This window comes from Mobula birostris, unplaced genomic scaffold (assembly GCF_030028105.1).
Source record: "Mobula birostris isolate sMobBir1 unplaced genomic scaffold, sMobBir1.hap1 scaffold_1216, whole genome shotgun sequence".
Classification (NCBI taxonomy): domain Eukaryota; kingdom Metazoa; phylum Chordata; class Chondrichthyes; order Myliobatiformes; family Myliobatidae; genus Mobula; species Mobula birostris.
In genome coordinates this window covers 72,309-88,573 of record NW_027274257.1, presented here as the reverse complement: position 1 = coordinate 88,573, position 16,265 = coordinate 72,309, and the positions used below count along the sequence as shown (strand labels likewise).

Sequence of the window (16,265 nt, the reverse complement as noted above, 5' to 3'; positions counted from 1 at the left end):
GGTCCACTCGATCTAGCATCTTGACATTGACAAAACGTACCATCGTGAACGGTTGTGATGCTTTGCTCCCAGATGAGCTCAACGCTTTTTATACACAGCTGGAGAGGGAAAATATAAAACCACACCCCTGCGAATCCTTGCAGCATCGCGTGGCCCTTGTTTCGGAGGCCCACGTCAACATCTTTCGAGGGGGGTGAACCCTCGAAAGGCATCATCGGGCCCTGATGGTGTATCTGGTAGGGCACTGAAAACCTGTGCCAACCAACTGGCGGGAGTGTTCAAAGACATCTTCAATCTCTCATTGCTACGTCCACACTAGACCGGATAATTTTGAAAACGCCGGTTTCACGTAAAAACGATAGGCGTCCACACCAGGCAGTTTTGAAAATACCTTCGTCCACATTAAAATGAGTATTTGGGTGAATCTCCTACTGGGCATGCGCAGGACACATCTACAGAAAACAAGCGAAGAGGAAACGGTAGACTTGGTGCGCGTTTGTTCAGTTACAGACTGGAAAAACTTAAAAGGAAATTGCCAAATGACGGACAGCTGTTGGCTCTCACGCAGGAGGACTTAAAACTAAACAAAAACAAATACCGGAGCGTATGGAGGCAACTGACAGGGAGTTCGCGGACAGTATGACCTGGCTGACGACCAACACTGGAAAAACTGACTAACTCTGTTGAGGAGGAATTTGCAATGATGAGGAATATGATGGCTCCCCGCCCCCCACCACCCAGTACTCTTCACCACCAGAATACCAGCCTCACAGCCACTACATGCAGACACACAGACCCCCGGGTGGCCCCACCAACATCTTCCCCACTCCCACAGAGGGGTCACCCCGGAAACATTTCCTACAGCCACAGTCTCTTCACCGATGAAAGGGACGACAGGTTTTTTAAAACCTCTGGTTACCCCATACACGCTACAACGCCCAACCGGCGTTTTCAGATTTAAACACTCTGGAGGGCGTTTTAGAAAAGCACCGTTTTCGGGGGAGGAAAACGCCGTTTCAGTGTGGACGGAGGGTCAAAACGAAGACAAAAAGCTTTGGTTACGGACTTATCCGGTCTAGTGTGGACTTGGCCGGAGTTTCCTACCTGTTTCAAAAGGGTGATAATCATACCAGTGGCCAAGAAAAGCAGGGTGAGCTGCCTCAGTGACTATTCTCCGGTGCCACTCACACCTACTGTGATGAAGTGCTTTGAGAGGATCAACTCCTGCCTAAGCGAGGACGTGGACCCACTGCAGTTTGCCGATCGCCACAATAGGTCTGCATGGACGCAATCTCACCTGGACAATAGCGGTCAGGCTGGGTTTTCTTTATTATTGATTACAGCTTAGCATTCATCACCTTCATCCCCTCAGTTCCAAAGCTCCAAAACCTGGGCCTCTGTACCTCCCTCTGCAACTGCATTCTTGCCTTCCTCACCAGGAGACCACAGCCTGCATACTGGAGACAACATCTCCTCCTCGCTGCCAACCAACACTGGCACCCACAGGGGTGTGTGCTTAGCCCACCGCTCTTCTCTCTCTGCACCCGTGACAGTGCAACCAGGCACAGCTCATCTATAAATTTGTTGACGACACACCTACTGTGGGCAGAATTTCAGAGGGCGACGAGCGGCCGTACAGGAGTGAGCTAGATCAGCTGGTTAAGTGGTATTGCAACAACAACCTTGCACTCAGCGTCAGTAAAACCATGGAAGTGATGGTGGACTTCTGGAAGGGGCAAGTCGAGGGAACACACACCAGTCCTCGTTGAGGGGTCAGCCGTGGAAAGGGGGAGCAGTTTCAAGTTCCTGGGTGTCAACATCTCTGAGAATCTCTCCTAAGCGAACATATTGATGTGATTTTGTAGGATGCACGACAGCGGCTATAATTTTTTCTGATCCTGCACAGTGGCCTCTCCACAGCAGTTGGTAATGCAGCCAGTTAGAATGCTCTCCTTGGTACATCTGTAGGAACTTGCCAGTTTTTGGTGGCGTACAAAAATCTCTTCAAACTCTTAATGAAATATAGCTGCTGTCATGCCTCCTACGTAATGGCATCAATCTGTTCACTCGGGATACATCATCAGAAATACTGACACTGCTATCACTCAACCTATCCTTATAAGACACGCTCTCTAATCCAGGCAGCATCCCGGTGAATCTCCTCTGCACCCTCCCTAAAGCTTCCACATCCTCCTTCTAGTGAGGTGATGAGAACTGAGCACAACACTCCAAGTGCAGTCTGACCAGCTCTAACATTACCTCACGGCTCTTGAACTCAGTCTCTCCACTAACGAAGGCCAACACACTGCACAGCTTTGCAACCACTCCATCAACTTGCAAGAGATCTACTGGCAAGATCTGAGGGGCAATACATTTTTTTTTACGCGGAGAGCGCAGAGATGGAGGAATCTGATAGTCACGACATTTGAGAGGCATTTCAACAGACAAGTAGGCCAAGCGTGGAGGGAAACGGACAAGATCCAAGCCATGGGAGCCGCCTAACTCGGTAAGTTGGTTCAACCTTTGCACGTTTACCGAGATACAGTGGAAAACTTTGTTGTGGACACCGTCTATACAGATCAGTTCGATAAACTGAAGTGATAGGAGAGAATGGAATATAGAATTCAGAATACAGTATTATGGCGTGGCGTGGGGGGAGGGGAGGGCGGGTGACATGGTGCAAGGAGACAGCACGGCGCGGGTTGGGGGCACAGAGTAGCTGGTACAGTGCGGGTTGGCGGTCAATGATGAGTAAACGGTCAGGATCTAGTGGGGCTGAAGAGCCTGGTTGTGTGAACTCCCAACATCAGCTGTGCCTGGGGTTTGACATCTCATCTACGCCAGCTCGGGAGGGGGAGGGGGGTGGAAATTCCCAGCTGGAGACGCAGGCAGCAGGTGGAGGGAAGAGGCTGGTGGGCCAGAATCCGGGGAATGTGTGAGTTCCCACCTGGAGCAGGCACTTTATCCTTTCCACGGGCGTGAGGATTGCTGAGCTGAAAACTCCAGACAGGACACCGGCACGGAACAACTGAGAATACCTGTAGCAGGGTGGGGGGGGTGAGGGGCAGAGGAGCAGTGGGAGGAAAAGGGAAGGGGAAGAGAGAGGAGCTTGAGGGGAAGGGAGGGGAGAGATGGAGGGTGAGGGAGGGGAGGGAAGGGGAAAGATGGAGGGAAAGGGAGGGGAGGGAAAGGGAGGGGAGGGAAGGGGAGAGGTGGCGGGGAAGGGAGGGGAGGGAAGGAGAAAGATGGAGGGTGAGAGAGGGGAGGGAAGGGGAAAGATGGAGGGTGAGGGAGGGGAGGGAAGGGGAAAGATGGAGGGTGAGGGAGGGGATGGAAGGGGAGAGATGGAAGGTGAGGGAGAGGAGGGAAGGGAAGGGGAGAGATGGTGGGGGAGGGAGCAGAAGAGGAGAGATGGAGGGTGGGGGGAGGGAAGGGGAGAGATGGTGGGGGAGGGAGCAGAAGAGGAGAGATGGAGGGTGGGGGGAGGGAAGGGGAGAGATGGAGGGTGGGGGAGAGGGAAGGGGAGAGATGGAGGGTGAGGGGGGAGGGAAGGGGAGAGATGGAGGGTGAGGGGGAGGGAAGGGGAGAGACGGAGGGGAAGGGAGGGGAGAGAAGGGGAGAGATGGAGGGTGAGGGAGAGAGTAAGAGGGGAAGAGGATGGAGAGGGAGGGTGTAAGGAGGAAGACAAACAGAAGGAATGAGGAAGAGAGTTATTTTCCTCAGAACCTCCCTCGGTGCCTCTCCTACAGTGTGGCACTCCCAATTAACATGTGCTGCTCTTCCCACCATGAAATGGCACCATTCAGCCCATCAAAGCTGTTCTGGCCCACAGAGGAAAAAAGCCAACCCTGTCCCTTCCTGGTTCCCTGCTGGGCTGGGTAATTCGTAACGCGGTTCCCCCGTTCCATTCCTTCCCCAAGGTAGACCCTACACCCCCGGTATTCTCAATACCGTTCGCATCCTCTGGATATCCCTGGCTCCAATCCTTGCGTTGTACCCTCTCCTTCAGATATCCCTGCTGCCATTCCTACCCCTGAGTAATCCCGGCACAGTCTCCCCTGCATGTTCCCAGCATCATTCCTTACGGACACTCCCGCCAGTGATCTCCGCCCTGCGCCGGATACTCACGTCAGCGGCTCCCCCGGGTGTGTCTGCTGCAGCTTCTTTCCCACGCCGAATCCGAAGAAACCGACAGCCATGACCGGAGTGATGGCCAGGATGGGGGCTCCCATCCCCCGGTACAGACCCAGCACCCCCTGTGGATTGGGGGGCATGTGGTACAGGGAGAGGGGAAGAGGAGAGAGAAAGGGGAGGGAGGGGAAAGGGGGAGGGAGAGAGAGGGAGAGAGTTTAGCACCAGTGACATACTGCTGTCGGGGAGGAAGGGGGTTGAGGGGAGACCTGGGGATGGGGGAGGAGAGTACGAATCCCCAACCCTCTCCACTACACCCCCACACCACTGATACTGGGAAACATCCCCTTGAGGACTGTGGCCTGGGGGTGGTGAGGATGGGAGGGGCAGGGGGATAGAGGGAGGGGTAGGTGAAGGAGTGAGGGGAGACAGAGAGGGGAGAGAGAAGGTCAGAGGGGGAGAGAGGGAGGGAGGTAGGCAGGGAAAGAAGGAGAGAGAGAGGGAGAGAGTGGGGCGAGAGGGAGGGAGGGAGAGAGTGTGAAGAAGGGAGCGAGTGATTGAGTGGGAAAGAGGGAGGGAGTGGATAGAGGGAGAGGGGAAGACTGAGAACAAGGGAGAAGGGGAGGGAGGGTGTGGGGGAGTGGACTGGGAGGGGTTTGAGGGGAGGGGGAGATGGGGTGAGGGAGAGGAGGACGGAGCTGTGGGTGGGGAGATGAGGTGGGAGGTGGGAGAGTGGTGGGGATGAGACGGGGAGGGAGACAAGGGAGGACAGGACAGGGTCTCTTACCTCCTTGGCGATGGTTTTCCTCAAACAGTCAATGGCGCCACTGTAGAGCTGCCTGTGTCCTGGGGCAGGAGGAGGCTGAGTCTGCAAACAGACCTACCGGCCAGAGAATTAGAAGCAGCGAGAAATGGAGGCCCTGTCCCAGCACCATGTCATTCTGCTCTCTCCATCCAAAAGCACCGGCTTACAGGTGGTGTGGAGGGGAAATCACAGAGATGGGGAGGGGTGTAGGGGAGGGAGGGGAAATCACAGAGATGGGGAGGGGTGTAGGGGAGGGAGGGGTCACAGAGATGGGGAGGGGTGTAGGGGAGGGAGGGGTCACAGAGATGGGAGGGGTGTAGGGGAGGGAAGGAAATCACAGAGATGGGGAGGGGTGTAGGGGAGGGAGGGGAAATCACAGAGATGGGGAGGGGTGTAGGGGAGGGAGGGGAAATCACAGAGATGGGGAGGGGTGTAGGGGAGGGAGGGGTCACAGAGAAGGGGAGAGGTGTAGGGGAGGGAAGGGAAATCACAGAGATGGGGAGGGGTGTAGGGGAGGGAGGGGAAATCACAGAGATGGGGAGGGGTGTAGGGGAGGGAGGGGAAATCACAGAGAGGGGGAGGGGTGTAGGGGAGGGAGGGGAAATTACAGAGATGGGGAGGGTGTAGGGGAGGGAGGGGAAATCACAGAGATGGGGAGGGGTGTAGGGGAGGAGGGGAAATCACAGAGATGGGGAGGGGTGTAGGGGAGGGAGGGGTCACAGAGATGGGGAGGGGTGTAGGGGAGGGAGGGGAAATCACAGAGATGGGGAGGGGTGTAGGGGAGGGAGGGGAAATCACAGAGATGGGGAGGGTGTAGGGGAGGGAGGGGAAATCACAGAGATGGGGAGGGGGTGTAGAGGAGGGAGGGGAAATCACAGAGATGGGGAGGGGTGTAGGGGAGGGAGGGGAAATCACAGAGATGGGTAGGAGTGTAGGGGAGGGAGGGGATATCACAGAGATGGGGAGGGGTGTAGAGGAGGGAGGGGAAATCACAGAGATTGGGAGGGGTGTCGGGGAGGGAGGGGAAATCACAGAGATTGCGAGGGTGTCGGGGAGGGAGGGGAAATCACAGAGATGGGGAGGGGTGTAGGGGAGGGAGGGGAAATCACAGAGATGGAGAGGGGTGTAGGGGAGGGGAGGGGAAATCACAGAGATGGGGAGGGGTGTAGGGGAGGGAGGGGAAATCACAGAGATGAGGACGGGTGTAGGGGAGGGAGGGGAAATCACAGAGATGGGGAGGGTTGTAGGGGAGGGAGGGGAAATCACAGAGATGGGGAGGGGTGTAGGGGAGGGAGGGGAGATCACAGAGATGGGGAGGGGTGTAGAGGAGGGAGGGGAGATCACAGAGATGGGGAGGGTGTAGGGGAGGGAGGGGAAATCACAGAGATGGGGAGCGATGGGAAATCACAGAGATGGGGAGGGGTGTAGGGGAGGGAGGGGAAATCACAGGGATGGGGAGGGGTGTAGGGGAGGGAGGGGAAATCACAGAGATGGGGAGGAGTGTAGGGGAGGGAGGGGTCACAGGGATGGGGAGGGGTGTAGGGGAGGGAGGGGAAATCACAGAGATGGGGAGGAGTGTAGGGGAGGGAGGGGAAATCACAGAGATGGGGAGGGGTGTAGGGGAGGGAGGGGAAATCACAGAGATGGGGAGGGGTGTAGGGGAGGGAGAGGAAATCACAGAGATGGGAGGGGTGTAGGGGAGGGAGGGGTCACAGAGAAGGGGAGGGGTGTAGGGGAGGGAGGGGAAATCACAGAGATGGGGAGGGGTGTAGGGGAGGGAGGGGAAATCACAGAGATGGGGAGGGGTGTAGGGGAGGGAGGGGTCACAGAGATGGGGAGGGGTGTAGGGGAGGGAGGGGTCACAGAGATGGGGAGGGGTGTAGGGGAGGGAAGGGAAATCACAGAGATGGGGAGGGGTGTAGGGGAGGGAGGGGAAATCACAGAGATGGGGAGGGGTGTAGGGGAGGGAGGGGAAATCACAGAGATGGGGAGGGGTGTAGGGGAGGGAGGGGTCACAGAGAAGGGGAGAGGTGTAGGGGAGGGAAGGGAAATCACAGAGATGGGGAGGGGTGTAGGGGAGGGAGGGGAAATCACAGAGATGGGGAGGGGTGTAGGGGAGGGAGGGGAAATCACAGAGAGGGGGAGGGGTGTAGGGGAGGGAGGGGAAATTACAGAGATGGGGAGGGTGTAGGGGAGGGAGGGGAAATCACAGAGATGGGGAGGGGTGTAGGGGAGGGAGGGGAAATCACAGAGATGGGGAGGGGTGTAGGGGAGGGAGGGGTCACAGAGATGGGGAGGGGTGTAGGGGAGGGAGGGGAAATCACAGAGATGGGGAGGGGTGTAGGGGAGGGAGGGGAAATCACAGAGATGGGGAGGGGTGTAGGGGAGGGAGGGGAAATCACAGAGATGGGGAGGGGTGTAGAGGAGGGAGGGGAAATCACAGAGATGGGGAGGGGTGTAGGGGAGGGAGGGGAAATCACAGAGATGGGTAGGAGTGTAGGGGAGGGAGGGATATCACAGAGATGGGGAGGGGTGTAGAGGAGGGAGGGGAAATCACAGAGATTGGGAGGGTGTCGGGGAGGGAGGGGAAATCACAGAGATTGCGAGGGTGTCGGGGAGGGAGGGGAAATCACAGAGATGGGGAGGGGTGTAGGGGAGGGAGGGGGAAATCACAGAGATGGAGAGGGGTGTAGGGGAGGGAGGGGAAATCACAGAGATGGGGAGGGGTGTAGGGGAGGGAGGGGAAATCACAGAGATGAGGACGGGTGTAGGGGAGGGAGGGGAAATCACAGAGATGGGGAGGGTTGTAGGGGAGGGAGGGGAAATCACAGAGATGGGGAGGGGTGTAGGGGAGGGAGGGGAGATCACAGAGATGGGGAGGGGGTGTAGAGGAGGGAGGGGAGATCACAGAGATGGGGAGGGTGTAGGGGAGGGAGGGGAAATCACAGAGATGGGGAGCGATGGGAAATCACAGAGATGGGGAGGGGTGTAGGGGAGGGAGGGGAAATCACAGGGATGGGGAGGGGTGTAGGGGAGGGAGGGGAAATCACAGAGATGGGGAGGAGTGTAGGGGAGGGAGGGGTCACAGGGATGGGGAGGGGTGTAGGGGAGGGAGGGGAAATCACAGAGATGGGGAGGAGTGTAGGGGAGGGAGGGGAAATCACAGAGATGGGGAGGGTGTAGGGGAGGGAGGGGAAATCACAGAGATGGGGAGGGGTGTAGGGGAGGGAGAGGAAATCACAGAGATGGGGAGGGGTGTAGGGGAGGGAGGGGTCACAGAGAAGGGGAGGGGTGTAGGGGAGGGAGGGGAAATCACAGAGATGGGGAGGGGTGTAGGGGAGGGAGGGGAAATCACAGAGATGGGGAGGGGTGTAGGTGAGGGAGGGGTGTAGGGGAGGGAGGGGAAATCACAGAGATGGGGATGGGTGTCGGGGAGGGAGGGGAGATCACAGAGATGGGGAGGGGTGTAGGGGAGGGAGGGGAAATCAGAGATGGGGAGGGTGTAGGGGAGGGAGGGGTCACAGAGATGGGGAGGGGTGTAGGGGAGGGAGGGGAAATCACAGAGATGGGGACGGGTGTAGGGGAGGGAGGGAAATCACAGAGATGGGGAGGGGTGTAGGGGAGGGAGGGGAAATCACAGAGATGGGGGAGCGGTGTAGGGGAGGGAGGGGAAATCACAGAGATGGGGAGGGTGTAGGGGAGGGAGGGGTCACAGAGATGGGGAGGGGTGTAGGGGAGGGAGGGGAAATCACAGAGATGGGGAGCGGTGTAGGGGAGGGAGGGGAAATCACAGAGAGGGGGAGGGTGTAGGGGAGGTTTAGGGGAGGGAGGGGTCAGAGATGGGGAGGGGAAATCACAGAGATGGGGAGGGGTGTAGGGGAGGGAGGGGAAATCACAGAGATGGGGAGGGATGTAGGGGAGGGAGGGGTCACAGATTTGGGGAGGGGTGTAGGGGAGGGAGGGGTCACAGAGATGGGGAGGGGTGTAGTGGCCGGTGGGTCACAGAGATGGGGAGGGGTGTAGGGGAGGGAGTGGGTCGGGGGGTGTAGGGGAGGGAGGGGTCACAGATTTGGGGAGGGGTGTAGGGGAGGGAGGGGTCACAGATTTGGGGAGGGGTGTAGGGGAGGGATGGGGTCACAGAGATGGGGAGGGGGGTAGGGGCGGATGGGTCACAGAGATGGGAAGGAGTGTAGGGGAGGCAGTAGGTCAGGGGGTGTAGGGGAGGGAGGGGAAATCACAGAGATGGGGAGGAGTGTAGGGGAGGGAGGGGAAATCACAGAGATGGGGAGGGGTGTAGGGGAGGGAGGAGAAATAACAGAGATGGGGAGGGGTGTAGGGGAGGGAGAGGAAATCACAGAGATGGGGAGGGGTGTAGGGGAGGGAGAGGAAATCACAGAGATGGGGAGGGGTGTAGGGGAGGGAGGGGTCACAGAGATGGGGAGGGGTGTAGGGGAGGGAGGGGAAATCACAGAGATTGGGAGGGGTGTAGGGGAGGGAGGGGAAATCACAGAGATGGGGAGGGGTGTAGGGGAGGGAGGGGAAATCACAGAGATGGGGAAGGGTGTAGGGGAGGGAGGGGAAATCACAGAGATGGGGAGGGGTGTAGGAGAGGGAGGGGAATCACAGAGATAGGGAGGGGTGTAGGGGAGGGAGGGGAGATCACAGAGATGGGGAGGGGTGTAGAGGAGGGAGGGGAGATCACAGAGATGGGGAGGGGTGTAGGGGAGGGAGGGGAAATCACAGAGATGGGGAGGGGTGTAGGTGAGGGAGGGGTCACAGAGATGGGGAGGGGTGTAGGGGATGGAGGGGAAATCACAGAGATGGGGAGGGGTGTAGGGGAGGGAGTGGAAATCACAGAGATGGGGAGGGGTGTAGGGGAGGGAGGGGAAATCACAGAGATGGGGAGGGGTGTAGGGCAGGGAGGGGAAATCACAGAGATGGGGAAGGGTGTAGGGGAGGGAGGGGAAATTACAGAGATGGGGAGGGTGTAGGGGAGGGAGGGGAGATCACAGAGATGGGGAGGGGTGTAGGGGAGGGAGGGGAAATCACAGAGATGGGGAGGGGTGTAGGGGAGGGAGGGGAAATCACAGAGATGGGGAGGGATGTAGGGGAGGGAGGGGTCACAGATTTGGGGAGGGGTGTAGGGGAGGGAGGGGTCACAGAGATGGGGAGGGGTGTAGTGGCCGGTGGGTCACAGAGATGGGGAGGGGTGTAGGGGAGGGAGTGGGTCGGGGGGTGTAGGGGAGGGAGGGGTCACAGATTTGGGGAGGGTGTAGGGGAGGGAGGGGTCACAGATTTGGGGAGGGGTGTAGGGGAGGGATGGGGTCACAGAGATGGGGAGGGGGGTAGGGGCGGATGGGTCACAGAGATGGGAAGGAGTGTAGGGGAGGCAGTAGGTCAGGGGGTGTAGGGGAGGGAGGGGAAATCACAGAGATGGGGAGGAGTGTAGGGGAGGGAGGGGAAATCACAGAGATGGGGAGGGGTGTAGGGGAGGGAGGAGAAATAACAGAGATGGGGAGGGGTGTAGGGGAGGGAGAGGAAATCACAGAGATGGGGAGGGGTGTAGGGGAGGGAGAGGAAATCACAGAGATGGGGAGGGGTGTAGGGGAGGGAGGGGTCACAGAGATGGGGAGGGGTGTAGGGGAGGGAGGGGAAATCACAGAGATTGGGAGGGGTGTAGGGGAGGGAGGGGAAATCACAGAGATGGGGAGGGGTGTAGGGGAGGGAGGGGAAATCACAGAGATGGGGAAGGGTGTAGGGGAGGGAGGGGAAATCACAGAGATGGGGAGGGGTGTAGGAGAGGGAGGGGAATCACAGAGATAGGGAGGGGTGTAGGGGAGGGAGGGGAGATCACAGAGATGGGGAGGGGTGTAGAGGAGGGAGGGGAGATCACAGAGATGGGGAGGGGTGTAGGGGAGGGAGGGGAAATCACAGAGATGGGGAGGGGTGTAGGTGAGGGAGGGGTCACAGAGATGGGGAGGGGTGTAGGGGATGGAGGGGAAATCACAGAGATGGGGAGGGGTGTAGGGGAGGGAGTGGAAATCACAGAGATGGGGAGGGGTGTAGGGGAGGGAGGGGAAATCACAGAGATGGGGAGGGGTGTAGGGCAGGGAGGGGAAATCACAGAGATGGGGAAGGGTGTAGGGGAGGGAGGGGAAATTACAGAGATGGGGAGGGTGTAGGGGAGGGAGGGGAGATCACAGAGATGGGGAGGGGTGTAGGGGAGGGAGGGGAAATCACAGAGATGGGGAGGGGTGTAGGGGAGGGAGGGGAAATCACAGAGATAGGGAGGGGAAATCACAGAGATGGGGAGGGGTGTAGGGGAGGGAGGGGAAATTACAGAGATGGGGAGGGTGTAGGGGAGGGAGGGGAGATCACAGAGATGGGGAGGGGTGTAGGGGAGGGAGGGGAAATCACAGAGATGGGGAGGGTGTAGGGGAGGGAGGGGTCACAGAGATGGGGAGGGGTGTAGGGGAGGGAGGGGAAATCACAGAGATGGGGACGGGTGTAGGGGAGGGAGGGGAGATCACAGAGATGGGGAGGGGTGTAGGGGAGGGAGGGGAAATCACAGAGATGGGGAGCGGTGTAGGGGAGGGAGGGGAAATCACAGAGATGGGGAGGGTGTAGGGGAGGGAGGGGTCACAGAGATGGGGAGGGGTGTAGGGGAGGGAGGGGAAATCACAGAGATGGGGAGCGGTGTAGGGGAGGGAGGGGAAATCACAGAGAGGGGGAGGGTGTAGGGAGGTTTAGGGGAGGGAGGGGTCAGAGATGGGGAGGGGAAATCACAGAGATGGGGAGGGGAAATCACAGAGATGGGGAGGGGTGTAGGGGAGGGAGGGGAAATCACAGAGATGGGGAGGGTGTAGGGGAGGGAGGGGTCACAGAGATGGGGAGGGGGTGTAGGGGAGGGAGGGGAAATCACAGAGATGGGGACGGGTGTAGGGGAGGGAGGGGAAATCACAGAGATGGGGAGGGGTGTAGGGGAGGGAGGGGAAATCACAGAGATGGGAGCGGTGTAGGGGAGGGAGGGGAAATCACAGAGATGGGGAGGGTGTAGGGGAGGGAGGGGTCACAGAGATGGGGAGGGGTGTAGGGGAGGGAGGGGAAATCACAGAGATGGGGAGCGGTGTAGGGGAGGGAGGGGAAATCACAGAGAGGGGGAGGGTGTAGGGGAGGTTTAGGGGAGGGAGGGGTCAGAGATGGGGAGGGGAAATCACAGAGATGGGGAGGGGTGTAGGGGAGGGAGGGGAAATCACAGAGATGGGGAGGAATGTAGGGGAGGGAGGGGTCACAGATTTGGGGAGGGGTGTAGGGGAGGGAGGGGTCACAGAGATGGGGAGGGGTGTAGTGGCTGGTGGGTCACAGAGATGGGGAGGGGTGTAGGGGAGGGAGTGGGTCGGGGGGGTGTAGGGGAGGGAGGGGGTCACAGAGATGGGGAGGGGTGTAGGAGAGGGAGGGGAAATCACAGAGATGGGGAGGGGTGTAGGGGAGGGAGGGGAAATCACAGAGATGGGGAGGGGTGTAGGGGAGGGAGGGGTCACAGATTTGGGGAGGGGTGTATGGGAGGGAGGGGTCACAGATTTGGGGAGGGGTGTAGGGGAGGGATGGGGTCACAGAGATGGGGAGGGGGGTAGGGGCGGGTGGGTCACAGAGATGGGAAGGAGTGTCGGGGAGGCAGTAGGTCAGGGGGTGTAGGGGAGGGAGGGGAAATCACAGAGATGGGGAGGAGTGTAGGGGAGGGAGGGGAAATCACAGAGATGGGGAGGGGTGTAGGGGAGGGAGGAGAAATAACAGAGATGGGGAGGGGTGTAGGGGAGGGAGAGGAAATCACAGAGATGGGGAGGGGTGTAGGGGAGGGAGAGGAAATCACAGAGATGGGGAGGGGTGTAGGGGAGGGAGGGGTCACAGAGATGGGGAGGGGTGTAGGGGAGGGAGGGGAAATCACAGAGATTGGGAGGGGTGTAGGGGAGGGAGGGGAAATCACAGAGATGGGGAGGGGTGTAGGGGAGGGAGGGGAAATCACAGAGATGGGGAAGGGTGTAGGGGAGGGAGGGGAAATCACAGAGATGGGGAGGGGTGTAGGAGAGGGAGGGGAATCACAGAGATGGGGAGGGGTGTAGGGGAGGGAGGGGAGATCACAGAGATGGGGAGGGGGTGTAGAGGAGGGAGGGGAGATCACAGAGATGGGGAGGGGTGTAGGGGTGGGAGGGGAAATCACAGAGATGGGGAGGGTGTAGGGGAGGGAGGAGAAATCACAGAGATGGGGAGGGGTGTAGGGGAGGGAGGGGATATCACAGAGATGGGGAGGGGTGTAGAGGAGGGAGGGGAAATCACAGAGATTGGGAGGGTGTCGGGGAGGGAGGGGAAATCACAGAGATGGGGAGGGGTGTAGGGGAGGGAGGGGAAATCACAGAGATGGAGAGGGGTGTAGGGGAGGGAGGGGAAATCACAGAGATGGGGAGGGGTGTAGGGGAGGGAGGGGAAATCACAGAGATGAGGACGGGGTGTAGGGGAGGGAGGGGAAATCACAGAGATGGGGAGGGCTGTAGGGGAGGGAGAGGAAATCACAGAGATGGGGAGGGGTGTAGGGGAGGGAGAGGTCACAGAGAAGGGGAGGGGTGTAGGGGAGGGAGGGGAAATCACAGAGATGGGGAGGGGTGTAGGGGAGGGAGGGGAAATCACAGAGATGGGGAGGGGTGTAGGGGAGGGAGGGGAAATCACAGAGATGGGGAGGGGTGTAGGGGAGGGAGGGGAAATTACAGAGATGGGGAGGGTGTAGGGGAGGGAGGGGAGATCACAGAGATGGGGAAGGGTGTAGGGGAGGGAGGGGAAATCACAGAGATGGGGAGGGTGTAGGGGAGGGAGGGGTCACAGAGATGGGGAGGGGTGTAGGGGAGGGAGGGGAAATCACAGAGATGGGGACGGGTGTCGGGGAGGGAGGGGAGATCACAGAGATGGGGAGGGGTGTAGGGGAGGGAGGGGAAATCACAGAGATGGGGAGGGTGTAGGGGAGGGAGGGGTCACAGAGATGGGGAGGGGTGTAGGGGAGGGAGGGGAAATCACAGAGATGGGGAGGGGAAATCACAGAGATGGGGAGGGGTGTAGGGGAGGGAGGGGAAATCACAGAGATGGGGAGGAATGTAGGGGAGGGAGGGGTCACAGATTTGGGGAGGGGTGTAGGGGAGGGAGGGGTCACAGAGATGGGGAGGGGTGTAGTGGCGGGTGGGTCACAGAGATGGGGAGGGGTGTAGGGGAGGGAGGGGTCACAGAGATGGGGAGGGGTGTAGGAGAGGGAGGGGAAATCACAGAGATGGGGAGGGGTGTAGGGGAGGGAGGGGAAATCACAGAGATGGGGAGGGGTGTAGGGGAGGGAGGGGAAATCACAGAGATGGAGAGGGGTGTAGGGGAGGGAGGGGTCACAGATTTGGGGAGGGGTGTAGGGGAGGGATGGGGTCACAGAGATGGGGAGGGGGGTAGGGGCGGGTGGGTCACAGAGATGGGGAGGGGTGTAGGGGAGGGAGTGGGTCGGGGGGTGTAGGGGAGGGAGGGGTCACAGAGATGGGGAGGGGTGTAGGAGAGGGAGGGGAAATCACAGAGATGGGGAGGGGTGTAGGGGAGGGAGGGGAAATCACAGAGATGGAGAGGGGTGTAGGGGAGGGATGGGGTCACAGAGATGGGGAGGGGGGGTAGGGGCGGGTGGGTCACAGAGATGGGAAGGAGTGTAGGGGAGGGAGTAGGTCAGGGGGTGTAGGGGAGGGAGGGGAAATCACAGAGATGGGGAGGAGTGTAGGGGAGGGAGGGGAAATCACAGAGATGGGGAGGGGTGTAGGGGAGGGAGGAGAAATCACAGAGAATGGGAGGGGTGTAGGGGAGGGAGAGGAAATCACAGCGATGGGGAGGGGTGTAGGGGAGGGAGGGGTCACAGAGATGGGGAGGGGTGTAGGGGAGGGAGGGGAAATCACAGAGATGGGGAGGGGTGTAGGGGAGGCAGGGGAAATCACAGAGATGGGGAGGGGTGTAGGGGAGGGAGGGGAAATCACAGAGATGGGGAGGGGTGTAGGGGAGGGAGGGGAAATTACAGAGATGGGGAGGGTGTAGGGGAGGGAGGGGAGATCACAGAGATGGGGAGGAGTGTAGGGGAGGGAGGGGAAATCACAGAGATGGGGAGGGTGTAGGGGAGGGAGGGGTCACAGAGATGGGGAGGGGTGTAGGGGAGGGAGGGGAAATCACAGAGATGGGGACGGGTGTCGGGGAGGGAGGGGAGATCACAGAGATGGGGAGGGGTGTAGGGGAGGGAGGGGTCACAGATTTGGGGAGGGGTGTAGGGGAGGGAGGGGTCACAGAGATGGGGAGGGGTGTAGTGGCGGGTGGGTCACAGAGATGGGGAGGGGTGTAGGGGAGGGAGGGGTCACAGAGATGGGGAGGGGTGTAGGAGAGGGAGGGGAAATCACAGAGATGGGGAGGGGTGTAGGGGAGGGAGGGGAAATCACAGAGATGGGGAGGGAGGGGAAATCACAGAGATGGAGAGGGGTGTAGGGGAGGGAGGGGTCACAGATTTGGGGAGGGGTGTAGGGGAGGGATGGGGTCACAGAGATGGGGAGGGGGGTAGGGGCGGGTGGGTCACAGAGATGGGGAGGGGTGTAGGGGAGGGAGTGGGTCGGGGGGTGTAGGGGAGGGAGGGGTCACAGAGATGGGGAGGGGTGTAGGAGAGGGAGGGGAAATCACAGAGATGGGGAGGGGTGTAGGGGAGGGAGGGGAAATCACAGAGATGGAGAGGGGTGTAGGGGAGGGAGGGGTCACAGATTTGGGGAGGGGTGTAGGGGAGGGATGGGGTCACAGAGATGGGGAGGGGGGTAGGGGCGGGTGGGTCACAGAGATGGGAAGGAGTGTAGGGGAGGGAGTAGGTCAGGGGGTGTAGGGGAGGGAGGGGAAATCACAGAGATGGGGAGGAGTGTAGGGGAGGGAGGGGAAATCACAGAGATGGGGAGGGGTGTAGGGGAGGGAGGAGAAATCACAGAGATGGGGAGGGGTGTAGGGGAGGGAGAGGAAATCACAGCGATGGGGAGGGGTGTAGGGGAGGGAGGGGTCACAGAGATGGGGAGGGGTGTAGGGGAGGGAGGGGAAATCACAGAGATGGGGAGGGGTGTAGGGGAGGGAGGGGAAATCACAGAGATGGGGAGGGGTGTAGGGGAGGGAGGGGAAATCACAGAGATGGGGAGGGGTGTAGGGGAGGGAGGGGAAATCACAGAGATGGGGAAGGGTGTAGGGGAGGGAGGGGAAATCACAGAGATGGGGAGGGGTGTAGGGGAGGGAGGGGAATCACAGAGAT

At 59.6% G+C, this 16,265-nt stretch overlaps 1 protein-coding gene across 4 annotated transcripts in view; it reads right to left on the bottom strand.

Annotated features, from left to right (window-relative positions):
* The window catches only part of LOC140192363 (mitochondrial carnitine/acylcarnitine carrier protein-like), a 48,281-nt gene that overhangs the window by 16,310 nt on the left and 15,706 nt on the right, over positions 1-16,265 (bottom strand). For all 4 annotated transcript variants that reach the window (XM_072250014.1, XM_072250016.1, XM_072250017.1 and 1 more), the window contains 3 exons: positions 4,919-5,011; positions 4,129-4,256; positions 2,948-3,038 (listed from right to left, as the gene is read on the bottom strand). In XM_072250014.1, the coding sequence (XP_072106115.1) occupies positions 2,948-3,038; positions 4,129-4,256; positions 4,919-5,011 (312 nt within the window). The remainder of the gene's footprint in view (positions 1-2,947; positions 3,039-4,128; positions 4,257-4,918; positions 5,012-16,265) is intronic.